At 38.1% G+C, this 20,756-nt stretch overlaps 1 protein-coding gene across 1 annotated transcript in view; it reads right to left on the bottom strand.

The window, feature by feature from the left end:
• ACSS3 (acyl-CoA synthetase short chain family member 3) overlaps window positions 1-20,756 on the bottom strand; it is a 168,198-nt gene that overhangs the window by 93,663 nt on the left and 53,779 nt on the right. Inside the window, exons 3-5 of the mRNA XM_066368483.1 lie at window positions 14,280-14,468; window positions 8,330-8,464; window positions 2,756-2,896 (exon numbers count right to left, since the gene is read on the bottom strand). Of these exons, the coding sequence (XP_066224580.1) occupies window positions 2,756-2,896; window positions 8,330-8,464; window positions 14,280-14,468 (465 nt within the window). The remainder of the gene's footprint in view (window positions 1-2,755; window positions 2,897-8,329; window positions 8,465-14,279; window positions 14,469-20,756) is intronic.

A 20,756-nucleotide genomic window follows, 5' to 3' on the forward strand; every position in this document is an offset into this window, starting at 1 on the left:
TGTTCTCAGGTTCAAAGTCTTGGACTCCTCCTCCACCTCACTCCTATCCTTGAACCAAATTTGATTCCTCCTGATTGAGTGTGCTGTCCTAAGTAATGTCTTAAACTAATTAAACAACCTAAAATATTCCTACTTCCATTGTTTATACGTGCTTATTTTCCAATAGAACATTCCTTCATACTGTTTCTCCTGCTTACAAAGTATGAGTGTCCTTCATCCCTTACATACAGAACAGTAACTTAAACTTCTTAAATTGTAAGTTTGGCTCTTGCCTATATATATATGTAGCCATTTCTTCTTCCCTTGTACCGTATGCACTAGGTAGGCTTCCTGGAAGCTTCCTTACACACTCTGGCATTTGCCTATGCTGACCTGCTCTGCCTGGAACGCCCTTCTCCCTGTGATGTCACTCTCTGAGGAAGTTCCCCCTTACTGAGAGCAGTCCTTGGTAGAACTGCACACCGACTCCTCCCTCACTCTGCCTCCTCACCTTGCTTTACTTTTCTTCATAACACTTATCACACATTGCACAGCTCCTTATATAATAGTGCCTGTGTCTGAGAAATAGAATATATACTTATAGAAAGTGAGCCAGACACATATTTGCGTGCTCAACAATATTTGATAAATTAATTGAATAAAAAACTTCAGGTGCCATTGAATCTCATCTATCCTCATGAGAGCAAGATCAGTTAACCTTGCATTATCTGTGTTTATCTATATTCTTCAACCCTACCAGACTGAAGGAACTGTGGTTTACTCATGGTTTTACCTCTTTCAGTACAGAATGAACAATGAATTGAGTTAAATTCAACAGGACTAAAGATCTCCAAACAATGCAAGCCTTCTCCATTCTGTTGAAACAGATTAACTTCAGTATGGTAGAAAAGGAAAAAATGAGAGTAATTAAAACTTCAAATGATCTTCAGCTTGAATACCTAGGAATCTAGAAGGGAAATTTTTCACCCAGAGAACATCTGGAACAGATATTTCCTTATTTGGAACTACTACTTTTTAGATTTAATGCTCTGTATATTTTTTTATTTTCTTTCTACTCTACTGGCTGAGTTGGTTTTGAGTTTCTGACAACCTCTTCCTTGAAATTGTCCCACAGGGATCCCCATCCAGACCATAGTGAAATTCAGAGCAATTTAATAGCTTGAGGTGGTGCAAATGCTTTTAAAGATTCCTTCAGGCTTTTAAGGAGCTGAAATGACTTCCTGGATGTGTTTTGTTTTGTTTTTTGGTTAGGTTATACTGTGTTTTCAAGATCAGGATTTCCTTTCATGTTGACACTTTCCTGTTAGATTAAAACATGCTTTCATTTGACAGTCAAGTGTACAGTTGGACTCTATATGGCTTGTGTATAATGCAAAATTGCAAAGAGTGGAGGTTAAGGGTTATGCCCAACAGATCACTTGGACAGCTTAAACAAGTCTTAAGAGTCTTCAGTACAGCCTATCCTGTGGTGGTGCAGTGGATAAAGTGTCAACCTGGAACCCGGAAGTTGCTGGTTTGAAACCCTGGGCTTCCCTGGTCAAGGCACATATGGGAGTTGATGCTTCCTGCTCCTCCCCCCTTCTCTCTCTCTTTTTCTCTCTTTTCTCTCTAAAATGAATAAAATATTTTTTAAAAGTCTTTAATATAACAAATATTTATTTTTGAGATGACCAAAATTGTTTTTTAAAAAAAATAACATAAGGCTTAAGTTCTACAATGGCACAAGTAGCTTTAATGTATACTCATTTGTTTATTTATTTTTTATGTACTCAACAAAAATGGACGAGCACTAACTACCCACAAAACACAATAACAGCCTAAAATGTCATGAAACAGTCTCTCTTCCTGGCAATATTAAATTTTCCTACCAAATGTTTTCTTTAACACAACAAGTGAATTCTATATGGAACATCATCATTTTCCTTTTTTAAAATGTTTAACCAAGTTTTACTTAGAACCCTGATTCTGCAGAGATCTAATATTAATTAAGAGGCCACTGCCCCCCTCTAGGATGTGAGTGATTGTGACAGTCTCTTCCCCCACTAAAATTCTGTGAGTCAATGAATATTGAACTCTTTAATAATGATGAAGAGGAAGATGAGACTGCAAGCTGTTGAGAAATTGTATAATACTCCCAATAGTATTGTTTGCAGGTCCCAGTCAAAAGTGGAATTTGTTGCTCTCTGACACCTTCATAAATATCGATGTGTTTAACTTGGTTCTGTGCTAACACCTTTCACAGTAAGCAGATTTAAAGAGCCTGAGAGTTTTCGGTGCTACAAACCAAACAGCTCGATACTCAGGATGAACTGCCTGTTGCTCCAACTGTCTACACTGATTCTCAAACTTGCATTTATAACAAAGAATCAAACTCCCCGAGATGAAAAATCAATCCCATACTGTAGGAAAGTTATACCTCAGTTCAAAAAAGTATTAAAGTTTTTCACTTAAAATATATTTTCATAAAATTTCAGTACCCAGCTGCTATTCAGTCACATAGCTAATGTTAATAGTTTACTTCAGCGATTCTAGATTGCTGAGATATATATAGATCTTGGAAGAAATGGGAGCAAAACCCTTGACCTTAAATATAATTAGTATTTTTCCTATATATAAACACAACATTTCTTTAAAATATAAAGTACCAAAGTCTGAACCACAAAGTAGAGTCTGCAAGCACTGTCAGCCAGAAATCAAATACACTCAGTGTAAAACTAATCTGTCACTGTATACTTATCGCTAAGAGAGTGAGTACCTTCGGCAAACCTGTTGTTCCAGACGTGTAAAGAATATACAGCGGATGTTCTGAAAGAACCGGAACACAACCGTGTGACTGGGCCTCTGCCATCTCTTCATCCCAATCAAGGTCACGCCCTGGAGCCAGACGAACCGTCTCCTAGAGAGCAAAAATACAGGAATACGTACTGAACAAAGGAGATTCAGTTCGGAGAACAATGTTAGTCTGAGCATCTGACATTAAATAGAGGCTATCTATATAGCACTAAATATCAGATGTATAAATTTCTCAGATAAACATCCATAAAAAGTCTAACAGTTTGATGTTGGCCTCAACTGCTCTGACGAAAGAACACGTTTTATTCAGATCTAGGGTTATCCTTAAGAAACTCGATGCAATGTGGTCATGTTTTCATCAACGGTCAGAGCTTAACTAACACAGTTTTATGTTTTCATAAATGTGTGTACACTATTAACTTTATGAAGTTACTTCTAATTTTTGTAACCAGTATCTTTTACTTTGGAGCTATCATCTTAACAATCAAATGTCAACTAACCCGTTAAAATTTCTCTTTATATGAGAACCATTTAGGAGTAAGATTGTGGCCATCTTTCCAAATAAGAAAATATTAAATCATTTTTAGGGGTGGAGGTGAACTCTACTTTTGCTTTTTAAAGAAGAAACAGTTCTAAAAATTAATAAAGAGTATGTGACATATCTAAAATGCTATCCCAAATTTCCTCCATCTATGTCATTGAAATGTTTATTTTCTTTCTGTTCTGAGAATGAAGCTCTAAGTTGTAAACTTTACAATAATAGAGTCATGAGTTAGACAGCTACACCTTAAAAAAGGTTAGATAACCTCTTCACAACTTGTGCTAGTGAAATAGACCAGACAGGTGAAAAGTAAGGAAGTAGCTTATAGAAAAATTGTTCTAATGGAGTTACATCTATTTAAGTAGCATTATGACCCAGTATATGTCTAATAATTTTCTGAAATAACTAGCTCAAGAAGTCACATTAGGAGGCTTATAGTCGGTGAACTTGTTAGTATAGGCACAAGGCAAGGCAACAACATTCCTCAGTGAAAGCTAAGATTCACCACTTAAGAGTGTAGGGGTAACCATGCATTCATCAAGGTGAAACTAAACCAGACTCTGAGATATTTAGAAAAGCCAGACCATTTTTATTTTGGGGGCTCCTTAATGTATTGATCAGGGTTGTAAAAAATGATTTTTGTGTGTGTGTGTGTGAGACAGAGAGGGATAGATAGGACAGACAGGAAGAGAGAGAGAAGAGAAGCATCAATTCTTCATTGAGGCACCTTAGTTGTTCATTGATTGCTTTCTTATATGTGCCTTGACTGGGGAACTCCAGCTGAGCCAATAATCCCTTGCTCAAGTCAGCAACCTTGGGCTGAAGCCAGTGACCTTTGGGTTTAAGCCAGCGACTTTTGGGCTCAAGCCAGTAACCATGGGGTTATGTCTATGCTCAAGACAGCAACCTCAGGGCTTTGAACCTGGGTCCTCTGCATCCCAGGCCAACACTTTACCCACTGCCCTACTACCTGGTTAGGCATAAAATGGTCATGTTTTTAAATGAGTACATTTACAAATTAACACTGCAATATAACATCATAAATGCAATGCCTATATGAATAAACATACTGATAGATGACAATCTGAATTGACTTTCATGAAAGTGAAGTTTTAGGCATTCCCAGCCTCACTTTGATAAGCCCAAAATATGCACTTACATAAATAAAAATAGTTAACTGTGGCTAAATTGTATAATTTCATTTTTTATGCATAGACAAACATAATTAAATTTAAATTACCATGCTTTTGATATTAGTTGGACCAGGGGGTAGCGCAGTGGATAGAGCATTGATATGGGATGCTGAAGACCCAGATTCAAAACCCCAAAGTTGGCCCTGGCCGGTTGGCTCAGTGGTAGAGTGTCGGCCTGGCGTGCAGGAGTCCCAGGTTCGATTCCTGGCCGGGGCACACAGGAGAAGTGCCCATCTGCTTCTCCACTCCTCCCCCTCTCCTTCCTCTCTGTCTCTTTCTTCCCCTCCCGCAGCTGATGCTCCATTGGAGCAAAGATAGCCCGGGTGCTGAGGATGGCTCTGTGGCCTCTGCTTCAGGCGCTGGAATGGCTCCGGATGCAACAGAGCAACACCCCAGAGGGGCAGAGCATCGCCCCCAGGTGGGCATGCCGGGTGGATCCCGGTCAGGCGCATGCAGGAGTCTGTCTGACTGCCTCCCCATTTCCAGCTTCGAAAAAATGAAATGAAAAAACAAACAAACAAACAAAAACCCCAAAACCCCAAAGTTGCCAGCTTGAGCACGGGCTTATCCAGTTTGAGTGCTGGCTCATCATTTTGAGCACAAGGTCGCTGGCTCGAGCGTGGGATCATAGACATGACCCCATGGTCACTGGCTTGAGTCCAAACATCACTGGCTTGAGCAAAGGGTCACTGGCTCAGCTGGAGACCCCCAGTAAAGGCATGTATGAGAAGTAACCAATCAACAACTAAAGTGCCACAACTGCAAGTTGATGCTTCTCATCTCTCTCCCTTCCTGTCTGTCCCTGTCTGTCGCTCTCTCTTTCTCTATCTTGCTTAAGGAAAAAAAAAAAAGAAGCCCTTGACATCAATATTACAGATGTACAAACAATCATCATACTGAACAATTATAAATGTCAATTGAGTCATCACAAAAATAACTGTAAATTAAATGAAATGAGGACTTGAATGAGTGGTTATTCTTCAAGCTAAGAAGTACACACATGGCCCTGGCCGGTTGGCTCAGTGGTAGAGCGTCGGCCTGGCGTGCAGAAGTCCCGGGTTCGATTCCGGCCAGGGCACACAGGAGAAGCGCCCATCTGCTTCCTCTCTGTCTCTCTCTTCCCCTCCCGCAGCGAGGCTCCATTGGAGCAAAGATGGCCCGGGCACTGGGGATGGCTCCTTGGCCTCTGCCCCAGGCGCTAGAGTGGCTCTGGTTGCAACAGAGCGACGCCCCAGAGGGGCAGAGCATCGCCCCCTGGTGGGCGTGCCGGGTGGATCCCGGTCGGGCACATGCGGGAGTCTGTCTGACTGTCTCTCCCCGTTTCCGGCTTCAGAAAAATACAGAAGAAGAAAAAAAAAAAAAAAGAAAGAAATACACACATGTAAAGAGGATTTGATAAAAGGAAGAGAGGTAAAAAGACAACATTAGCTTTTACATATATACATTTACTTCTATAGACATGGCTTTCTAGTTGTTATCATTCTCAAACGGCAATAACTGGGACAGTGCTAGAGTTGACAAATGTAATATTCCTTTGATTCTGTCACTGCTTGCCTAAAGCTTATGAATAGCAGCCAAGTTTTTAACTCCTTTGGCAAAAATGCAAATCTGGTTAATGAAAGACTCCACTAAGCTTCAATTTGTGTCTCTCCAAAGTCAAAGCAAAGCCAGTCAGTCCAAAGGGCTTAATTACTGCCTGTATAGTAGTTCTAATATGAAGGAGAAGAGACCTGTGAAGCCCTTATCTAAAATAAAGATATGTCAAAATAGAAGGAAGGGTCTTAAGAAAAAGAGAAAGAGAGAAAGTGAGCCAGTTTTGTATGAGAGGGAAAGGGTGTGTGAATCTCTACTTAGTAAGAGGAAGAGAAGAGATTTACATTAGAAAAATATGAATAGGAAACATTCATATCCATAGCCAGTGTGTTATAAAGTAAAAAAATTATTTTGGTTAAAAAATCACTTAACTGGAATTCAAATGTTACTAGAGTTTCAAATTTCACTGGAGTCATAGTAGGTATGACTTATGGCTAAGATTTATCCATGACTCAGTTTCTTCATCTGCAAAACGAGGTCAGTGATAGCATCTACTTTATGGGTTTAAGAGAATTAAATAAGAAGTATTTGAAAACACTTATTATCTGGCCTGGCATATGTTCTTTATAACCTCTGAATTCACACAAGTGTGAATAGTACATATATGCCCACATAACTACGTGTGTGTGTGTTTTACCTTCTCTCACTGAAAGCTTTCTTTATTGCTGATTTTGCATTCCCTGATTTAATAGCAACAAACCTTTTTTTAAAAATAGGTTTAATGTCATCTGAGAGAAAAAGTCTTTGAGACAGTAAGAATATTAAAATCATTGAATGCAGCAGTTCATGAAACACAGACTACTAAAACTTTATATGGGAATTCAATATGGTAATGGGAATTGTTAGGTGGTGACCAAAATGACACCATTTTAATGCTCTCTGTTCCTACATCTTGTCATTTAAGCATTTTCTACAGAGAAGCTCTCAAGAGTCCCACATAATCATACACGATTTTTTCCACTCTTGTAATTTTTCTTCTGCAAAAAATTTAAATCTGCTAGAAACCTAAGTTGGTCCTACTATAAATATCTGGAGACTTGCTTGCATGCAGAAATAAGGAGACCATTTGTCCAATTTACTAAGAAAAGTAATTGTAAAATATATTCATTTATGTATTATACTGCTTTTTCTTCCTTCATGGATCACAGAATAAGTAAATCTGTTTAGAATATTCAAATTTTGTTTCCTTGAACATAGCTTTTATTTTTGCACTAAATATCTTTTCTAAAGTTTCTTATTAATTTTTAATTTATTGTGTTTACATGGATTCAAGTGCCCCACTGAATATAACTCCCTCACCCCCACCCCTGTGTCCCTTTTTATACCCCCTTGGCCCGTTCCCCTAACTCCCTCCCCCCTTCCCTCTGGCATTTGCTGTCCTGTTATCTATTTCTCTGTGTTATGTATATATAGTTTCACTAAAGTTTTTAAACTATATTTTACATACAAATTAATCACACTGTTCCACCTGGCAGGATAGCTTAGGGTTTAAGGAAACAGTTAGAGGGCATGGGTTCAGATGTGTCCCTGACACAGGGCAAGTTTTTCTCTCTGTTCATTAGATTCTTTTTCTTTCAAAGAGGATTCTGAGATCACAGTTACATGGGAGATTTTTTAAATGATCCACTGGTAGAGTATCTTAAAACTCATATGGTAGGCAGCCTGTAAGTGTTGGCTCTTACTATTATTATTATTATTATTTAAATTAATAAATGCTATCACGCCTGACCTGTGGTGGCGCAGTGGGATAAAGCGTCAACCTGGAAGTGCTGAGGTCGCCGGTTCGAAACCCTGGGCTTGCCTGGTCAAGGCACATATGGGAGTTGATGCTTCCAGCTCCTCCCCCCCTTCTCTCTCTCCTCTCTCTCTCTCTCTCTCTCTCTCTCTCTCTGTCTCTCTCTCTCTCCTCTCTAAAATGAGTAAATAAAAAAAATAAAAAAAAAATAAATGCTATCACAATTGAATAGACAGATAATCCAATTCATTAATATCACAGCTATTTCTGTGTTTCAATCATTTTCTTTTAAGCTATTTTATTTTTTCATAAAGAAATAAAATATTCATATCTAATTTTTTCTTTCTGCCAAAAATAGTGACATTCAGGGAGTATATTTAATGGTTCATAAATCAAGAGTGTGTTAAGTGGTCAAAACTAGAATCACCCTTAGCACATCACTAAAGCAAGAACCAAATTCAGTATTCAGATTACCATATTTGGACGATTATAAATGAGAACTTTCTCTGGTTTGTGCTGTCCTAGTCTCAGCGCTTCTTCGAGAAGAGGGATGTATTCCACCCGCCTTCCAGGTTCCATGCCAAATGATGCTGTAGCAACCACCTTGGGCTACAATAAAAAGATTAAAAAAAAATTGAGAAGGCTTAACAATCCTAACTAAGGTAATCACAGTATTTCAGATGCAGACAAGCAGATTAACACTTCTTTTAAAAAAAATGTTTGAATGATTCATTGCTCTATTGAACAAATGACCTGAAAACCAATAAGCCCTTAAGCCCTTTTTAAGTGTTATAAACATACCTCTTCCACATAAATCTCACTTACCTGTTCAAAATTACACACTAACATGCTTTGCCTAATAAGGATGAGCTGCTTAAAAAATATAATACTTTCCAAAAAATTCATGAAGCCAGTAGATTTATGAACCAGTAAAAGGCAAGTCTGGGGCCCCTCACTTACAGAGGTATGTAACAGATGGATGTTGTTGAAGTCAGGGTGCTTTCTTAGGTGGGGAGGGCCAGTCTATTTGCTACCAGGAAGCATTTTTAAGTTTTCTTTTTTTCATGTAAGCATCTCTGCTTATGCCCAGAGTCCACAGAAGGAAGGCATCTGGGTCTCTGATAATACTTTTATGGTTCTCTTGCATTCCAAATACATATCCATTTTTACCAAGCATCTGTAACTTTGTCATATTTTTCTAAAAAGGGTTTTCCCCAAATGATTTAGATTTCAGGACCCACAAAGCCTGAACCAGCCTGGCATTAAGACACATTTGGCACTTTCCTTTACCTGACAAGTTGCCACTTATTCATGATGTATACCGACGTAGCCAAAAATAATCTTGGGAAAGCGCCTAGGAAGTCAGGGTTCCCTCCCTTCCTCGGGCCAGCCCGGGCTAGCCTTGCTGTCTGACTGCAGTCGTGCCCTGCCTCCCCACCGCTGGCTCTCCAAGGCCCAGCGTGGCTCCCACTCACCTCCGTGTCTTCCACGCCTGGTACCATGCTTGCCATGCCACAAGCTCTCAATAAACATTTGATAACTGAATGTTCCTAACTGAACCAAAATTCCCATTAATTTGCAGAAACAAACATGTCATTATTCTCTTAAGTACACTATTTCTTCACCATAAAATCCAAAGCAAAGAAAACAGATAATAAATTATTCAGGAGACAAGATAATCAATCCAAGATAGTGCATCTATTTCTGATTTCTGATTTCTGGTTACAATACACTTCATCTAATATACCAAATATATGTGTATCTAGTCCTTTCTGCTTTTTGAATATCATGTAATATTCATGGAGCTGAGGCTCAATGCAGTTACATAGTTTGCCCAGGTTACAAGTGCTGGGATGAGAAAAGGTCCCATTCTGTCTGATCACAGGAACTTCCTTTCGCTGCTCTATCAAGCTGCCTTTTAAAAGACCAAAAGAAAAAAAAAAAGGAGAGGGAGGGAAAGTGTCTTGTTACCTTTTATTACATATTAAAAGGTCAGACATTTAAATATAATTCACATTTTAATATTTGTAATACTTGCAAAAATAACTCTAGATAACATTTCCTAAGATTAGGATTCTGAATAAATGAAAGTTACATATCAAATTAAAAACATACAGAATATATCAAAACTTGAATAATCTAATAAAGTTAGAATTAGACTCTTCCTCTACAAAAAATAATCTCTTTTCACATTTCTATTAGCTTTTTATTGGAGGTTTTGAGGCCGGATAGTAAAAAGCTAGGAAAATTCCTTGGCAAGTGAAATGGGGAAACTCAGACAGAGAGCTGGACAAACTGGCCAAGGAATTTACATCCAGATAATATATCGCAAGGTTTTATCTCACACTTTCCACCCACACTGTGCTGGGGCAGACCCACCTTGGACCCTGTCCCTCTTCGATGACACTCTTTGAAGGTGAAACTGACCATACAATGACCTATATGCTCATTTTGATTCATCAGCATACTAAAGGGCACACCTAGAAAACTATAAATATTCTACTGAGATCTTCTCCTGAGAACCTCCCCCCTAAAATCCCCACCTTCAGAAAACAGATTAAAAACCCTTAAGAAAAAGGACGCAAACATCTCTCTTGAGTAAACCTGTACCTTCTTTCTTAAAAAAAATTTTTTTTTTATTATTTATTGATTTGAGAGAGAGAGAAAGGGAGAGAGAGAGTCAGGAACACCAATCTGTTCCTGTGTGTGCCCTGACTGGGGATTGATCCAGCAACCTCTACGATTAACAGAGCTATCAGCCAGGGCCTCTGCCTTCTTTCTTCAGGTGTGTATCTTTGCTTACTTTCTCCTAAGCTCTAAGGGTCCTCATGAGACTTGCAAACGGGAGAGCAGTGGGCAGCAGTAGCTCATCCCAGGCTAACGCCCTGCACCTGTCTCCAAGGGCCCTTCTTTTGCCTCTGTAACTTGTTTTCTGAGTCCACGCAGCCCAGATGGTTCACTTCTTCTGCCTCTGTGACTTTCTTTCTAAAAGGCCAAGGTAGCTATCTGAGAAACCCACTCAAATCTTCTCTTTGAGAGTAATTTTGCTTTGCATGCTAAATAAACTTTCTCTTCCAGTAGAGTTGTTGGCTCTGAATTTTCTTTGCCAAACTCAAGAACCGAGAACTGACATCACCAGTAGCAGTTCTGTTTAGTCTCAATTGACTTGTTACAATATATTCTTCCCATCCTTTAAAATAAAACTTTTTACAATAAATTGAAATACCTCACAAATATATATATATACATATCCATATATATGTATATATATCCATCTTCTTGCCTTTAATTTGGCATGATTCAAGGTCTTGGCTTGACTAGACAATGGCGCAGTGGATAGAGTGCCGGACTGGGATGCAGAGGACCCAGGTTTGAAACCCTGAGGTCGCCAGCTTGAGCGTGGCTCATCTGGTTTGAGCAAAGCTCACCAACTTGAACCCAAGGTTGCTGGCTTGAGCAAGGGGTTACTCAGTCTGCTGTAGCCCATGGTCAAGGCACATATGAGAAAGCAATCAATGAACAACTAAGGTGTCACAACAAAAAACTGATGATTGATGCTTCTCATCTCTCTCTTCATTCCTGTCTGTCTGTCCCTATCTATCCCTCTCTCTGACTCTCTCTCTCTGTCTCTGTAAAAAAAACAAATTTTTTAAAAAAAGTGTGTGTGATAGATGAAACTCTTTCACTGGTACAGCATAAGTGTTATAAATATTTATTTTTATATATCTCAATTTCCCTACATCATATAAAATTTTACAAAAAGGAAATAATATATTTCATACCTTCATCCAAATGGTTTTTAGATTTCTGTAGGTAAAAAACTGGAGTTTAGTCTTCGGCTGGTTGGCTCAGCAGTGTAGTATTGGCCTGGCCTGTGGAAGTCCCTGGTTGGATTTCCAGTCAGGGCACACAGAGGAAGCAACCATCTGCTTCCCCACCCCTCTCCCTCCATATTCTCTCTCTCTTTCTCTCTCTCTCTTTCTCTCTCTCTCTATCTCTCTCTCCTCCCCTCTCACAGCCATGGCTCGAATGGTTTGAGCAATTTGGCCCTGGGCACATAGGATGTCTCCATGGCCTCACCTCAGGCGCTGAAATAGCTCAGTTAACAAGCAATGGTCCTTGATAACTGAGCTCTGTCCATTTAGACAGAGCATCACCCAGTAGGGGGCTTGTGGTCGGGGTGCATGCAGGAGTCTGTCTCTACCTCCCTGACTCTTGCCTCTCACTTAAAACAAACAAACAAACAAACAAACTGGAGTTTATAGATTCCTCAGAGGAGTCCCCACTGCTCACTGATTTGCAGGTCAATGACTGACTGATATTTCCCCCTAGATTTCCCTTCATAAGCACTAACTCAGTTTGTTTAATGAGAGAGAGAGAGAGAGAGAGAGAAATGAACCTAGCCAGTTAGTCCACAAACCAGCTTTTAGTTCTAATTAATGACCTATTCCAAATGAAGTCAGTCATGTAAAACCTCATTCCAAGTGCTCAAGGGACCTTCAATATACAGACAATTCCCAGGTTACAAACAAAATAGGTTCTATAGGTTTGAAAATGTCTAAGTATTTATATGCACAGAAAGGTAAAATATACTGTTAAGACAAACATCTGTTTAAGTTTCATTTAATAGATAAATATACCTGTTCCAACTTACATACAAATTTAAGAACAAACCTACAGAACCTATCTTGTTTGCAAATCAGGGACTGCCTGTATATTTGTTACCTTTCATGTTAAAAATGTCTCATCTTGGGTTTGTAAAACTCCAAAGGTCAAACATCTCTTACTCGTATAACAACCTTCCTTCCTTCACCTTCCCACTGCTATGACTGTCCTACACATCGCCCAATGCTTCATAAACAGACTGCTTACCAAAAGTTCTTATTCCAGCCTCTAGCTTCTGTCCCATTCACATCATGTTGAAAGACTTGCCTACTCTTAACATTGCTTTAAAACATGACTCATTGGCTCAAAAACTTTGACTGGTCAAGGTCTACAAGATCCAGTTCAGACATAAACTGCTTTTGCAAGCTCACCCTTTACTCTGCTTCAATCACATTGGTCTATTCACTGGCCTCCAAATGAATTTTTTCTTCTCTACCTCTAATGCTTGATTCACATTGTTTGTCTCTCCTTTGGGATCCCATGACATCATTCTCTTCAACTGGCTGAATTTTAGCCAAAATATAACTGCAATCTCACATCCTTTGGGAAGCCTTCTTTGGTCATTAATGAAAAGAAATCTCTCCTTCCTGTAAATCAGGGGTCTGCACACTATGGTTGAGTGCCACACTCCGCCCACAGTATGTTTCTATATGGTTTTACTGGGACATTGCTGTGTTTACAAAGCACTTAAGGCTCCTTTTGTGCTAAACAGCACAGCTAAGTGATTACCACAGAAACCATTTAATCCACGGTATTTAAAATATTTACTATCTGGCAATGTACAAAAAGGTGTTTGCTGATCCCTGCTTTAAAGTTAAGTCATAGAATAACAATAGCTCACCTTTGTATTTTAAGGAGTCTTGCATGCCAGGCACTGTATTAAGTGTTTTAAATTTAGCACCTCAAACGATATTTCATCTCAACCTTATCAAGTGTGTTCTTCAGGACCACATTTAAACATGTAACTCTTCTCCTTGCTGACACCCTCTCTTAACCTCTGTGCTATCCCACCATCCCTGGGAGTACGTACATAAATTATAAAACTAGTTATGTGTCCCAACCATTTGTTAGTATCATTTATTATCCTGTTTCAAGCATAGTACAAGGCACATAGTGGTAACTTAATATATATATACTGAATAAATTATTTTTTTATTTTTTATTTTTTTACAGGGACAGAGAGAGAGTCAGATAGAGGGACAGATAGGGACAGGAACGGAGAGAGATGAGAAGCATCAATCATCAGTTTTTCCTTGTGACACCGTAGTAGTTCATTGAATGCTTTCTCATATGTGCCATGACCGTGGGCCTTCAGCAGACTGAGTAACCCCTTGCTCGAGCCAGCGACCTTGGGTCCATGCTAGTGAGCTTTTTGCTCAAGCCAGATGAGCCCGCGCTCAAGCTGGCAACCCCGGGGTCTCAAACCTGGGTCCTTCCGCATCCCAGTCTGACGCTCTAATCCACTGCACCACCGCCTGGTCAGGCTGAATAAATTAGTTATAAGTTATTTTACTTATACACCCTAATACATGGCAAACTAACTCATATATTATATTCCTCACAACACCTAGCAAGATGTTTTTTACATAAGACTGACACAAAAATAATTTTTGGTTAATAGACATATGCCATAGAAAAACTAAACTTTAAGTGTCTTATTTGAAAGGACATAAGTTCAGATCACTCTTGGATGACTCATCCATAGATATGGCTGTACTATACATAGCTAATCTTTGATTTCTTCAAACACAGCACTTACCTTGGCATGATCAATGCGGCTACTTAGTTCCTTGGATGCAAATCCCCCAAATATGAGACTGTGGATGGCTCCTATCCTTGCACATGCCAGCATGGTATAGATCGCCTGTGGGATCATGGGCATGTAGATAACCACAGTGTCACCTTTGTTGACACCATGCTTGACCAAAACACCAGCCAGCTTAGAGACCTATAACAAAATCATTCGATCAGTAAAGTGTTTTCTATGCTTTTTCACTGAACAATTAAGTTAGTAATGCAAGAAGATAATCATCCTCTGGGTAGGAAACTAAGGAAGGCTGAGTAACACAGATTTGATGATGATAATGATGATAAGGGTTTAGCTAGAGACAATAATAACAGACATCTGTATTATAACAATTGCCTCCAAACCAACTTACTATTATTATTCCATAGGAACTTCATGGCTTAAATTTGCTTAACTATTCATTCAACAACACATTTACTGAGCAACTATTACATGTCATACTTTGTGTTTAGAGTTGAGAACAAAAACAATAAAAAAAAAAGACAGACTAGTCCCTGTGTTGCTTTCATTCCAGAGGATGACACTCTCACAGGAACAGAAAATAACACGGTTATCGATTTAGATACATGTTGGGCTAATTGTTAAAGAAAATGAGAATGACTATAAACAAAAAACATATCATTATAGACATATAAAGTTAAAAGACAGAGTCTATTAGTATTATGCCTACTTTAAAGATAAGGTAACAGACTCAGAGATAACAAACGGCCAGCCAGAGTCAAGAGAGCGAGCAACAGGTATGGCCAAGATCCCACCACAGTTCTCTTGACTTCGTGTTCTTTGTCCTTTCTGCTGACTCAAGCCAATTATTATTTTTTGTAGCTTTTAATACTAATTATCCATCCTAAGCAACCGCCCTCCATATTGAGACCAAACATACAAACTTCTTTTTATATATATATTTTGAAAACCAAACATAAAAACATCTCTGTTCTCTTAATATGTGTTTTTGCAATTTCTAGTTATAAAGACAAAATAGATCATGAGCCCACAGATGATATAATTTATTGCAAGAAACCTATCCATGGGTAACAACAGCAGGCTGTGGGAGGGATGCCCAGACCTAAGTGAATAAGACATTCACCCATTGTTTATTTTAAATATATATATTGAGTACCTGTATACACCAGACACTGTTTTCTGAAACATCAATAAACGAAGACAAAGGTCTCTAACATCAGAGTACTTATGTTTTAGCAGAGGAAATACTTGTAGTAAACATGAGTATATTATGCATTATATTAAAGGTAATTAGTGCTACTGAATAGGGGGAAGTAGAGCAAAGTAGAAGGGATTGGAAGTGCAGGGCATATAACTCTTAATGGGACAAACAGGGTAGACCTCATTAGGAAAGTGCCATTTTAGCAAAGCCATGTAGCAAGTTGAGAATAAGTGGGTATCTGTGAGTACACTATTTCAGGGAGAGAGAACGCCAGCACAAAGGTATAAGGGGGAGCACATGTATTGTGAAAAGAGAAAAGCAGGGAGACCAGAGGTTCTGAGAGAGAAAATAAACAAGAATAATAGTGGTTGTAGATCAGGTCAAAGAGCTAAAGGGCCTGCAGGGATCTGGTGGGCAAGGGGAAGGACTATGGCTTGCCTTTAAATGTGACTGTTCAAGATAATGAACAGAGAAGGCTCGAGGGAAGGAATTGGCCATAAGGCTATTTGTGGTTCCTTTCATTTCACACTGCCTCTCCTGCTTTTTGAACAGGTTTAAAGGACCTGAATCCTGATCATTCTTCCTACTTTTTTTCTATTTATTACTTTCTCTGTGCAGAAAGGGAAAGATGTGGTCAAGATAGAGAATGCTGGTGAAAGGAAACATCAAACAACTACCTCGTGTTTTATTCTTCCCTTTACTGCAAACTATAATTTAATGCTACTTTTTAAGAACCCAAAGCTGCCCCACAGGGAAATACAAGAAAGATACATCACAATAAAATAAATTATGAACTTAAATTCTATATGAAGCTCAGAACCAATATAAACACTGAAAAGTTATCTCCAAACATCTCAGTGAGCAATCTCTGCAGCGAGTGGCCCCGCTCCAAGATTACAGTACTGGGTATCCTTTTTAAGGTCTAGCAGTGGGAAAGACCAATGAGAAGAGCTTCTACTACTTCAGCCTCTGGTTGGTGTCTGGTAGTGAATAAAAAACAATCTTCAAAATTACCCAAGCTAGCCTGACCAGGCACTGATGCAAAGGATAGAGAGCTGATCTGGGATGCTGAGGGCCCAGGTTTGAAACCCTGAGGTTGCAGCTTGAGAATGGGTTCATCCGGCTTGAGTGTACATATGGTCACCAGCTTGAGCATGGGATCATAGACATGACCCCATGTTCATTGGTTTGAGCCCAAAGTTTGCTGGCGTGAGCCCAAGGTCACAGGCTTGAGCAAGGGGTCACTGGCTCAGCTGAAGAACCCCAGTCAAGGCACATATGAGAAAGCCATCAATGAACAACTGAGGTGCCACTAATTGATGCTTCTCATCTCTCTCCCTTTCCGTCTGTCCATGCTTGTCCTTCTGTCTCTCTCCTGTCTCTACCTATCTCTCTCGCTATAAAAAAAAAAGACCTAAGCTAGCAATAATTCAGTAACTTTATATTCCATTCTCACTTCACAATGTTGCTAAAAGATGCCAAAAACTTTTCTGTACTCTGAAAGAAATAAAATATATTAAAGACCTTATTTGAAAGGAAGATCTCAAAATGGCAAAATGGCACTCCAAAATGTATTTAAGTTACCATGTCAAATCTTGGAAATAATGAGCCCTGGAAGGATAGATAGCTCGGGTGTTTAGCAATGCCCGGAAGCACAGAGGTCGCCAGTTCCCTTCCCAGTCAGTGCACATACGGTAACAGGTGATGTGCCTGTCTCTCTTTCTCTCCCTCCCTCTTCTCTCACTAAAAATCAATAAATTAAAAAAAAAAAAAAAAAAGAGCTGAGATTGAAATTAGACAGTTTCATATACAAATCCAGATTTCTAGTTTCTCTTGAAAAATTAGAAAGTCTAGCATTTTGTGTTTGTGTTCTTGGATGACATCAGTTAATTGAATCTGTGATCAGCTGCCCAGTTGGCTATATAATTCGCCATTCCCTGGGACTATTAATCACAGAACTTGCATTTTTCTTTCCATTCTCAATTTAAAACACATTTTTCTACTTCCTGTTTATGTTATGTGCTTACACCATAATTCTATAATCACAGAAGGAGATATATGCCAATAATTGTTTTTTTCTCCACCCCCTTCTTCTATTTATATTTATATTATTTGCTTGGCTCCTGTAGGCATCTCCGTTTTTCACCACTGCTTTGAAGACCTTTTCAAATTAGGCTGCATTAGATGTGTATAGCCACTAGATGGCGGGCATTTGGCCTAGTTAACCTCGCTTCTTGCAGCTACTCCTCAACGTTCTGGTACTTCGCTAACCATACCACAGATGCCCGAAAGACAAAAGTTTTATGTGATCAATAGAGAAAATTTATTTTGTAGTAGTTTCCTGGGCTAAATGTCACTCCAGGAAAATTATCCATTGTAACCTCTAAATTTAAAAAATATATGTGTGTGTATATATATATCCATATATATATATTCATATATACATATTCATATATATATTCATATATATATTCATATATATTCATATATATATGAAAAAATGTCTGGGAAAATATGTTTCTAATGAGACTTCTAATAGGTTTATGAAAAAAATATGTGCTCACAGCAAGAAAAAAAGGTACATTGATTTAATATTAAAATATTTATAAATCTGGAGTTGGTTAATATAAGAATACATAATAGAGCTGAATACATAATAATATTATCTCAGATGCAAATAAAATCATTTTGAAGAAAAATGTACACAAGAGTGAACAATAGAGAAAAAAATCTAGAAATCCCAGACTCCTAAGAGTTCATAATCACTAAGACATTCAGCACAAAGGACAATTTGATGATTGCTATTTCAGGGTTTATCTTGTTTTTGTTTACTTTCAAGTGATAAATATCAAAAAAAAGAAAAATAGATACTATTTTTATTAAATTGTATAGATACATATACAAGATAACATGTATCAGATATATTAATATTTTACCTTTAGAAGATAATAGAAATTATAACTCTATACTAAAATATCTATGGTAAGATTAGTATATATAGAAAAATAGATAGATAGATACATAGATAGATAGATATTACCATAGATGTTTATATATACACTGTTTATCTTACCATAGATGTTTTAGTATAGAATTAAAATTTCTATCATTTTCCGATGGTAAAATATTTAATATATATCTCATATGACCTATTGTTTTTCAACTGAACAAAAGGTTAAATCATCTGCAATTCATTAAATTCATATTCATTGCTGCACCTTCTTAAAATTGTGTTTTAATTGATCAACAACTTAATGATTTTATATCATGCACACACTACTAAATGTGGCTTTTACTCTGACATCAAAGAAAATGCACAAGCCATGCAGTCATGGCTAGGCCACTCTTATTCTGCTCAAGTGAGGATAACTGAGCCGCTCAGGAGGCCTGGAGAAACAGACGAATGTATGTATTCATTTAGATACACCAGTGTTTGCTTCTTCCCACTAAAGATTATATCCTGCCATTGTCAATGTTTTATATAATATTGCTACCTATCCTACACTGAAGTCAAGTCTGCAGATGCCAAAATAAGGCACACATGGTCCTTAAAGCAAAGCAATTCGAAGTCCAGGAGTAATAACAGTCTGGCGGGAAAAGGGGTCAAATACTAAGCAAGCTCAGGGGAGGACTGCACAGTGGCCTTACAAACTCAGAGACCTACAGTAAACACATAGGATGGTCTGAAATTAAAAACTTCTTAACTAAAAGCAAGTCATGGTGGGTAGTCATATCCTAGGCCCGTGTCTTCCTTGACAAAGGTCAATCTTTACCTTAGCTGAGCCTGTCTATGGTCTTTTTGCCTCTATGATAACATACCTTTGGCATGTCTGGGCAGTCCTCCTTTATCCAGGCTCATCAGGGCACCATCTTTCTCCAGAGCACGAGACCATGAAACCCCCATTGTTACCTTGTCCCCCTCATACCATCTCTATGAGCTGTACATGTTCACTGTTAACATCTTACCCAGCATGTAAAGAAGTGTGTGTCTATGGAATCTCAAAGATTACCCCCCTTTGCTTTCTCTGCCTCCTGAATCGACCACCAATGAATTTCATGTACCCTCCTTACACCTCCTCCTTTGATTCCAATGTGTAAAATAAGGTGCAGAACTGCCGTTCTCAGGAACATCTTCTCGATCTCTAGAAATCTTGCTTCCTCGAGGTTGTTGTCAGTTTGGTTCAAATGAACTCATAAAAATTCTTATAGATTTGGATGTCCCTTACTTTGATAATAGCATACATAAACAGTAATGATAAAATAAGAAAATACAACAACAGATCTTCATGTAATGTGAAATGGTATACACATATATTTGGTTTAGATGCAAAGTAAACCTTTAAATTTTCTTATATTAAATTTAGACTTATAAAGTGAAAACATACTAGTATGAATAATGAAAGAGATTTCAATAAATTTTTTATTTACTCATTCTGAAAAATCTTCATTCAAAAGCAGTCTGGGTTTAGAATAATTTTATGATCAAATGCTTATATCACAAATATAAACATCAGTAGAAAATGACCAAATAGTATGTTCTAAAGAGTATATTAACACTTTACAAATAGCAGATGTGTTCATCTAGAGAAAATCATGTTTGTATGACAAACATAGTGTTGATGAACAAATTATAGTACACAGACAACAATCATGGGCAACCTCAGAGCTATGTCAAAGAAACTATATGAAAGAGAGAACAAAAGAAAGCATATTTCAAGCTGTAATGATGTTACACTGCAAACCCTGACCTTATCACAGAAAATAGAACTAATTTTAACCTTTGAATAGTACGAATGTTCATGTACGTCCGCATGCTTCCTGACCATCCAGAGTACGATCGATTTATTTTAAAAATGTGTAAGGCAACATTAAAAAAGGCAAATGTATATTCTTCTTGTTTCTATAAATTGGTTATCAAACAAACATGATTTTAAGTTAATAAAACAGTGACTGGAACTAATTTCATTGTTTGAGAAAAAACTCACTCCTGGGGGTCAGCGAGCATGAGAAAACTCACTACTCAAAGGGTAAAAAACCAGTAACAGTATCTGAGAAAACAGTTTACCAGAATTGGGGAGAAATGATCTGTTCTTCAGAATATATAGAATTTCTCACAGAAAGAGATGATTACCTAAAATACCTGCATATTACTTTAAGATATATTAAGCTAATCATGTATTTATGTATGTATATACACATACATTAAACAAATGTTTTTGCTTTTCCTACTTGGACACACGTACAGAACTACCAAAAGGATAAAATTT

Source organism: Saccopteryx leptura, chromosome 2 (assembly GCF_036850995.1).
Source record: "Saccopteryx leptura isolate mSacLep1 chromosome 2, mSacLep1_pri_phased_curated, whole genome shotgun sequence".
Classification (NCBI taxonomy): Eukaryota; Metazoa; Chordata; class Mammalia; order Chiroptera; family Emballonuridae; genus Saccopteryx; species Saccopteryx leptura.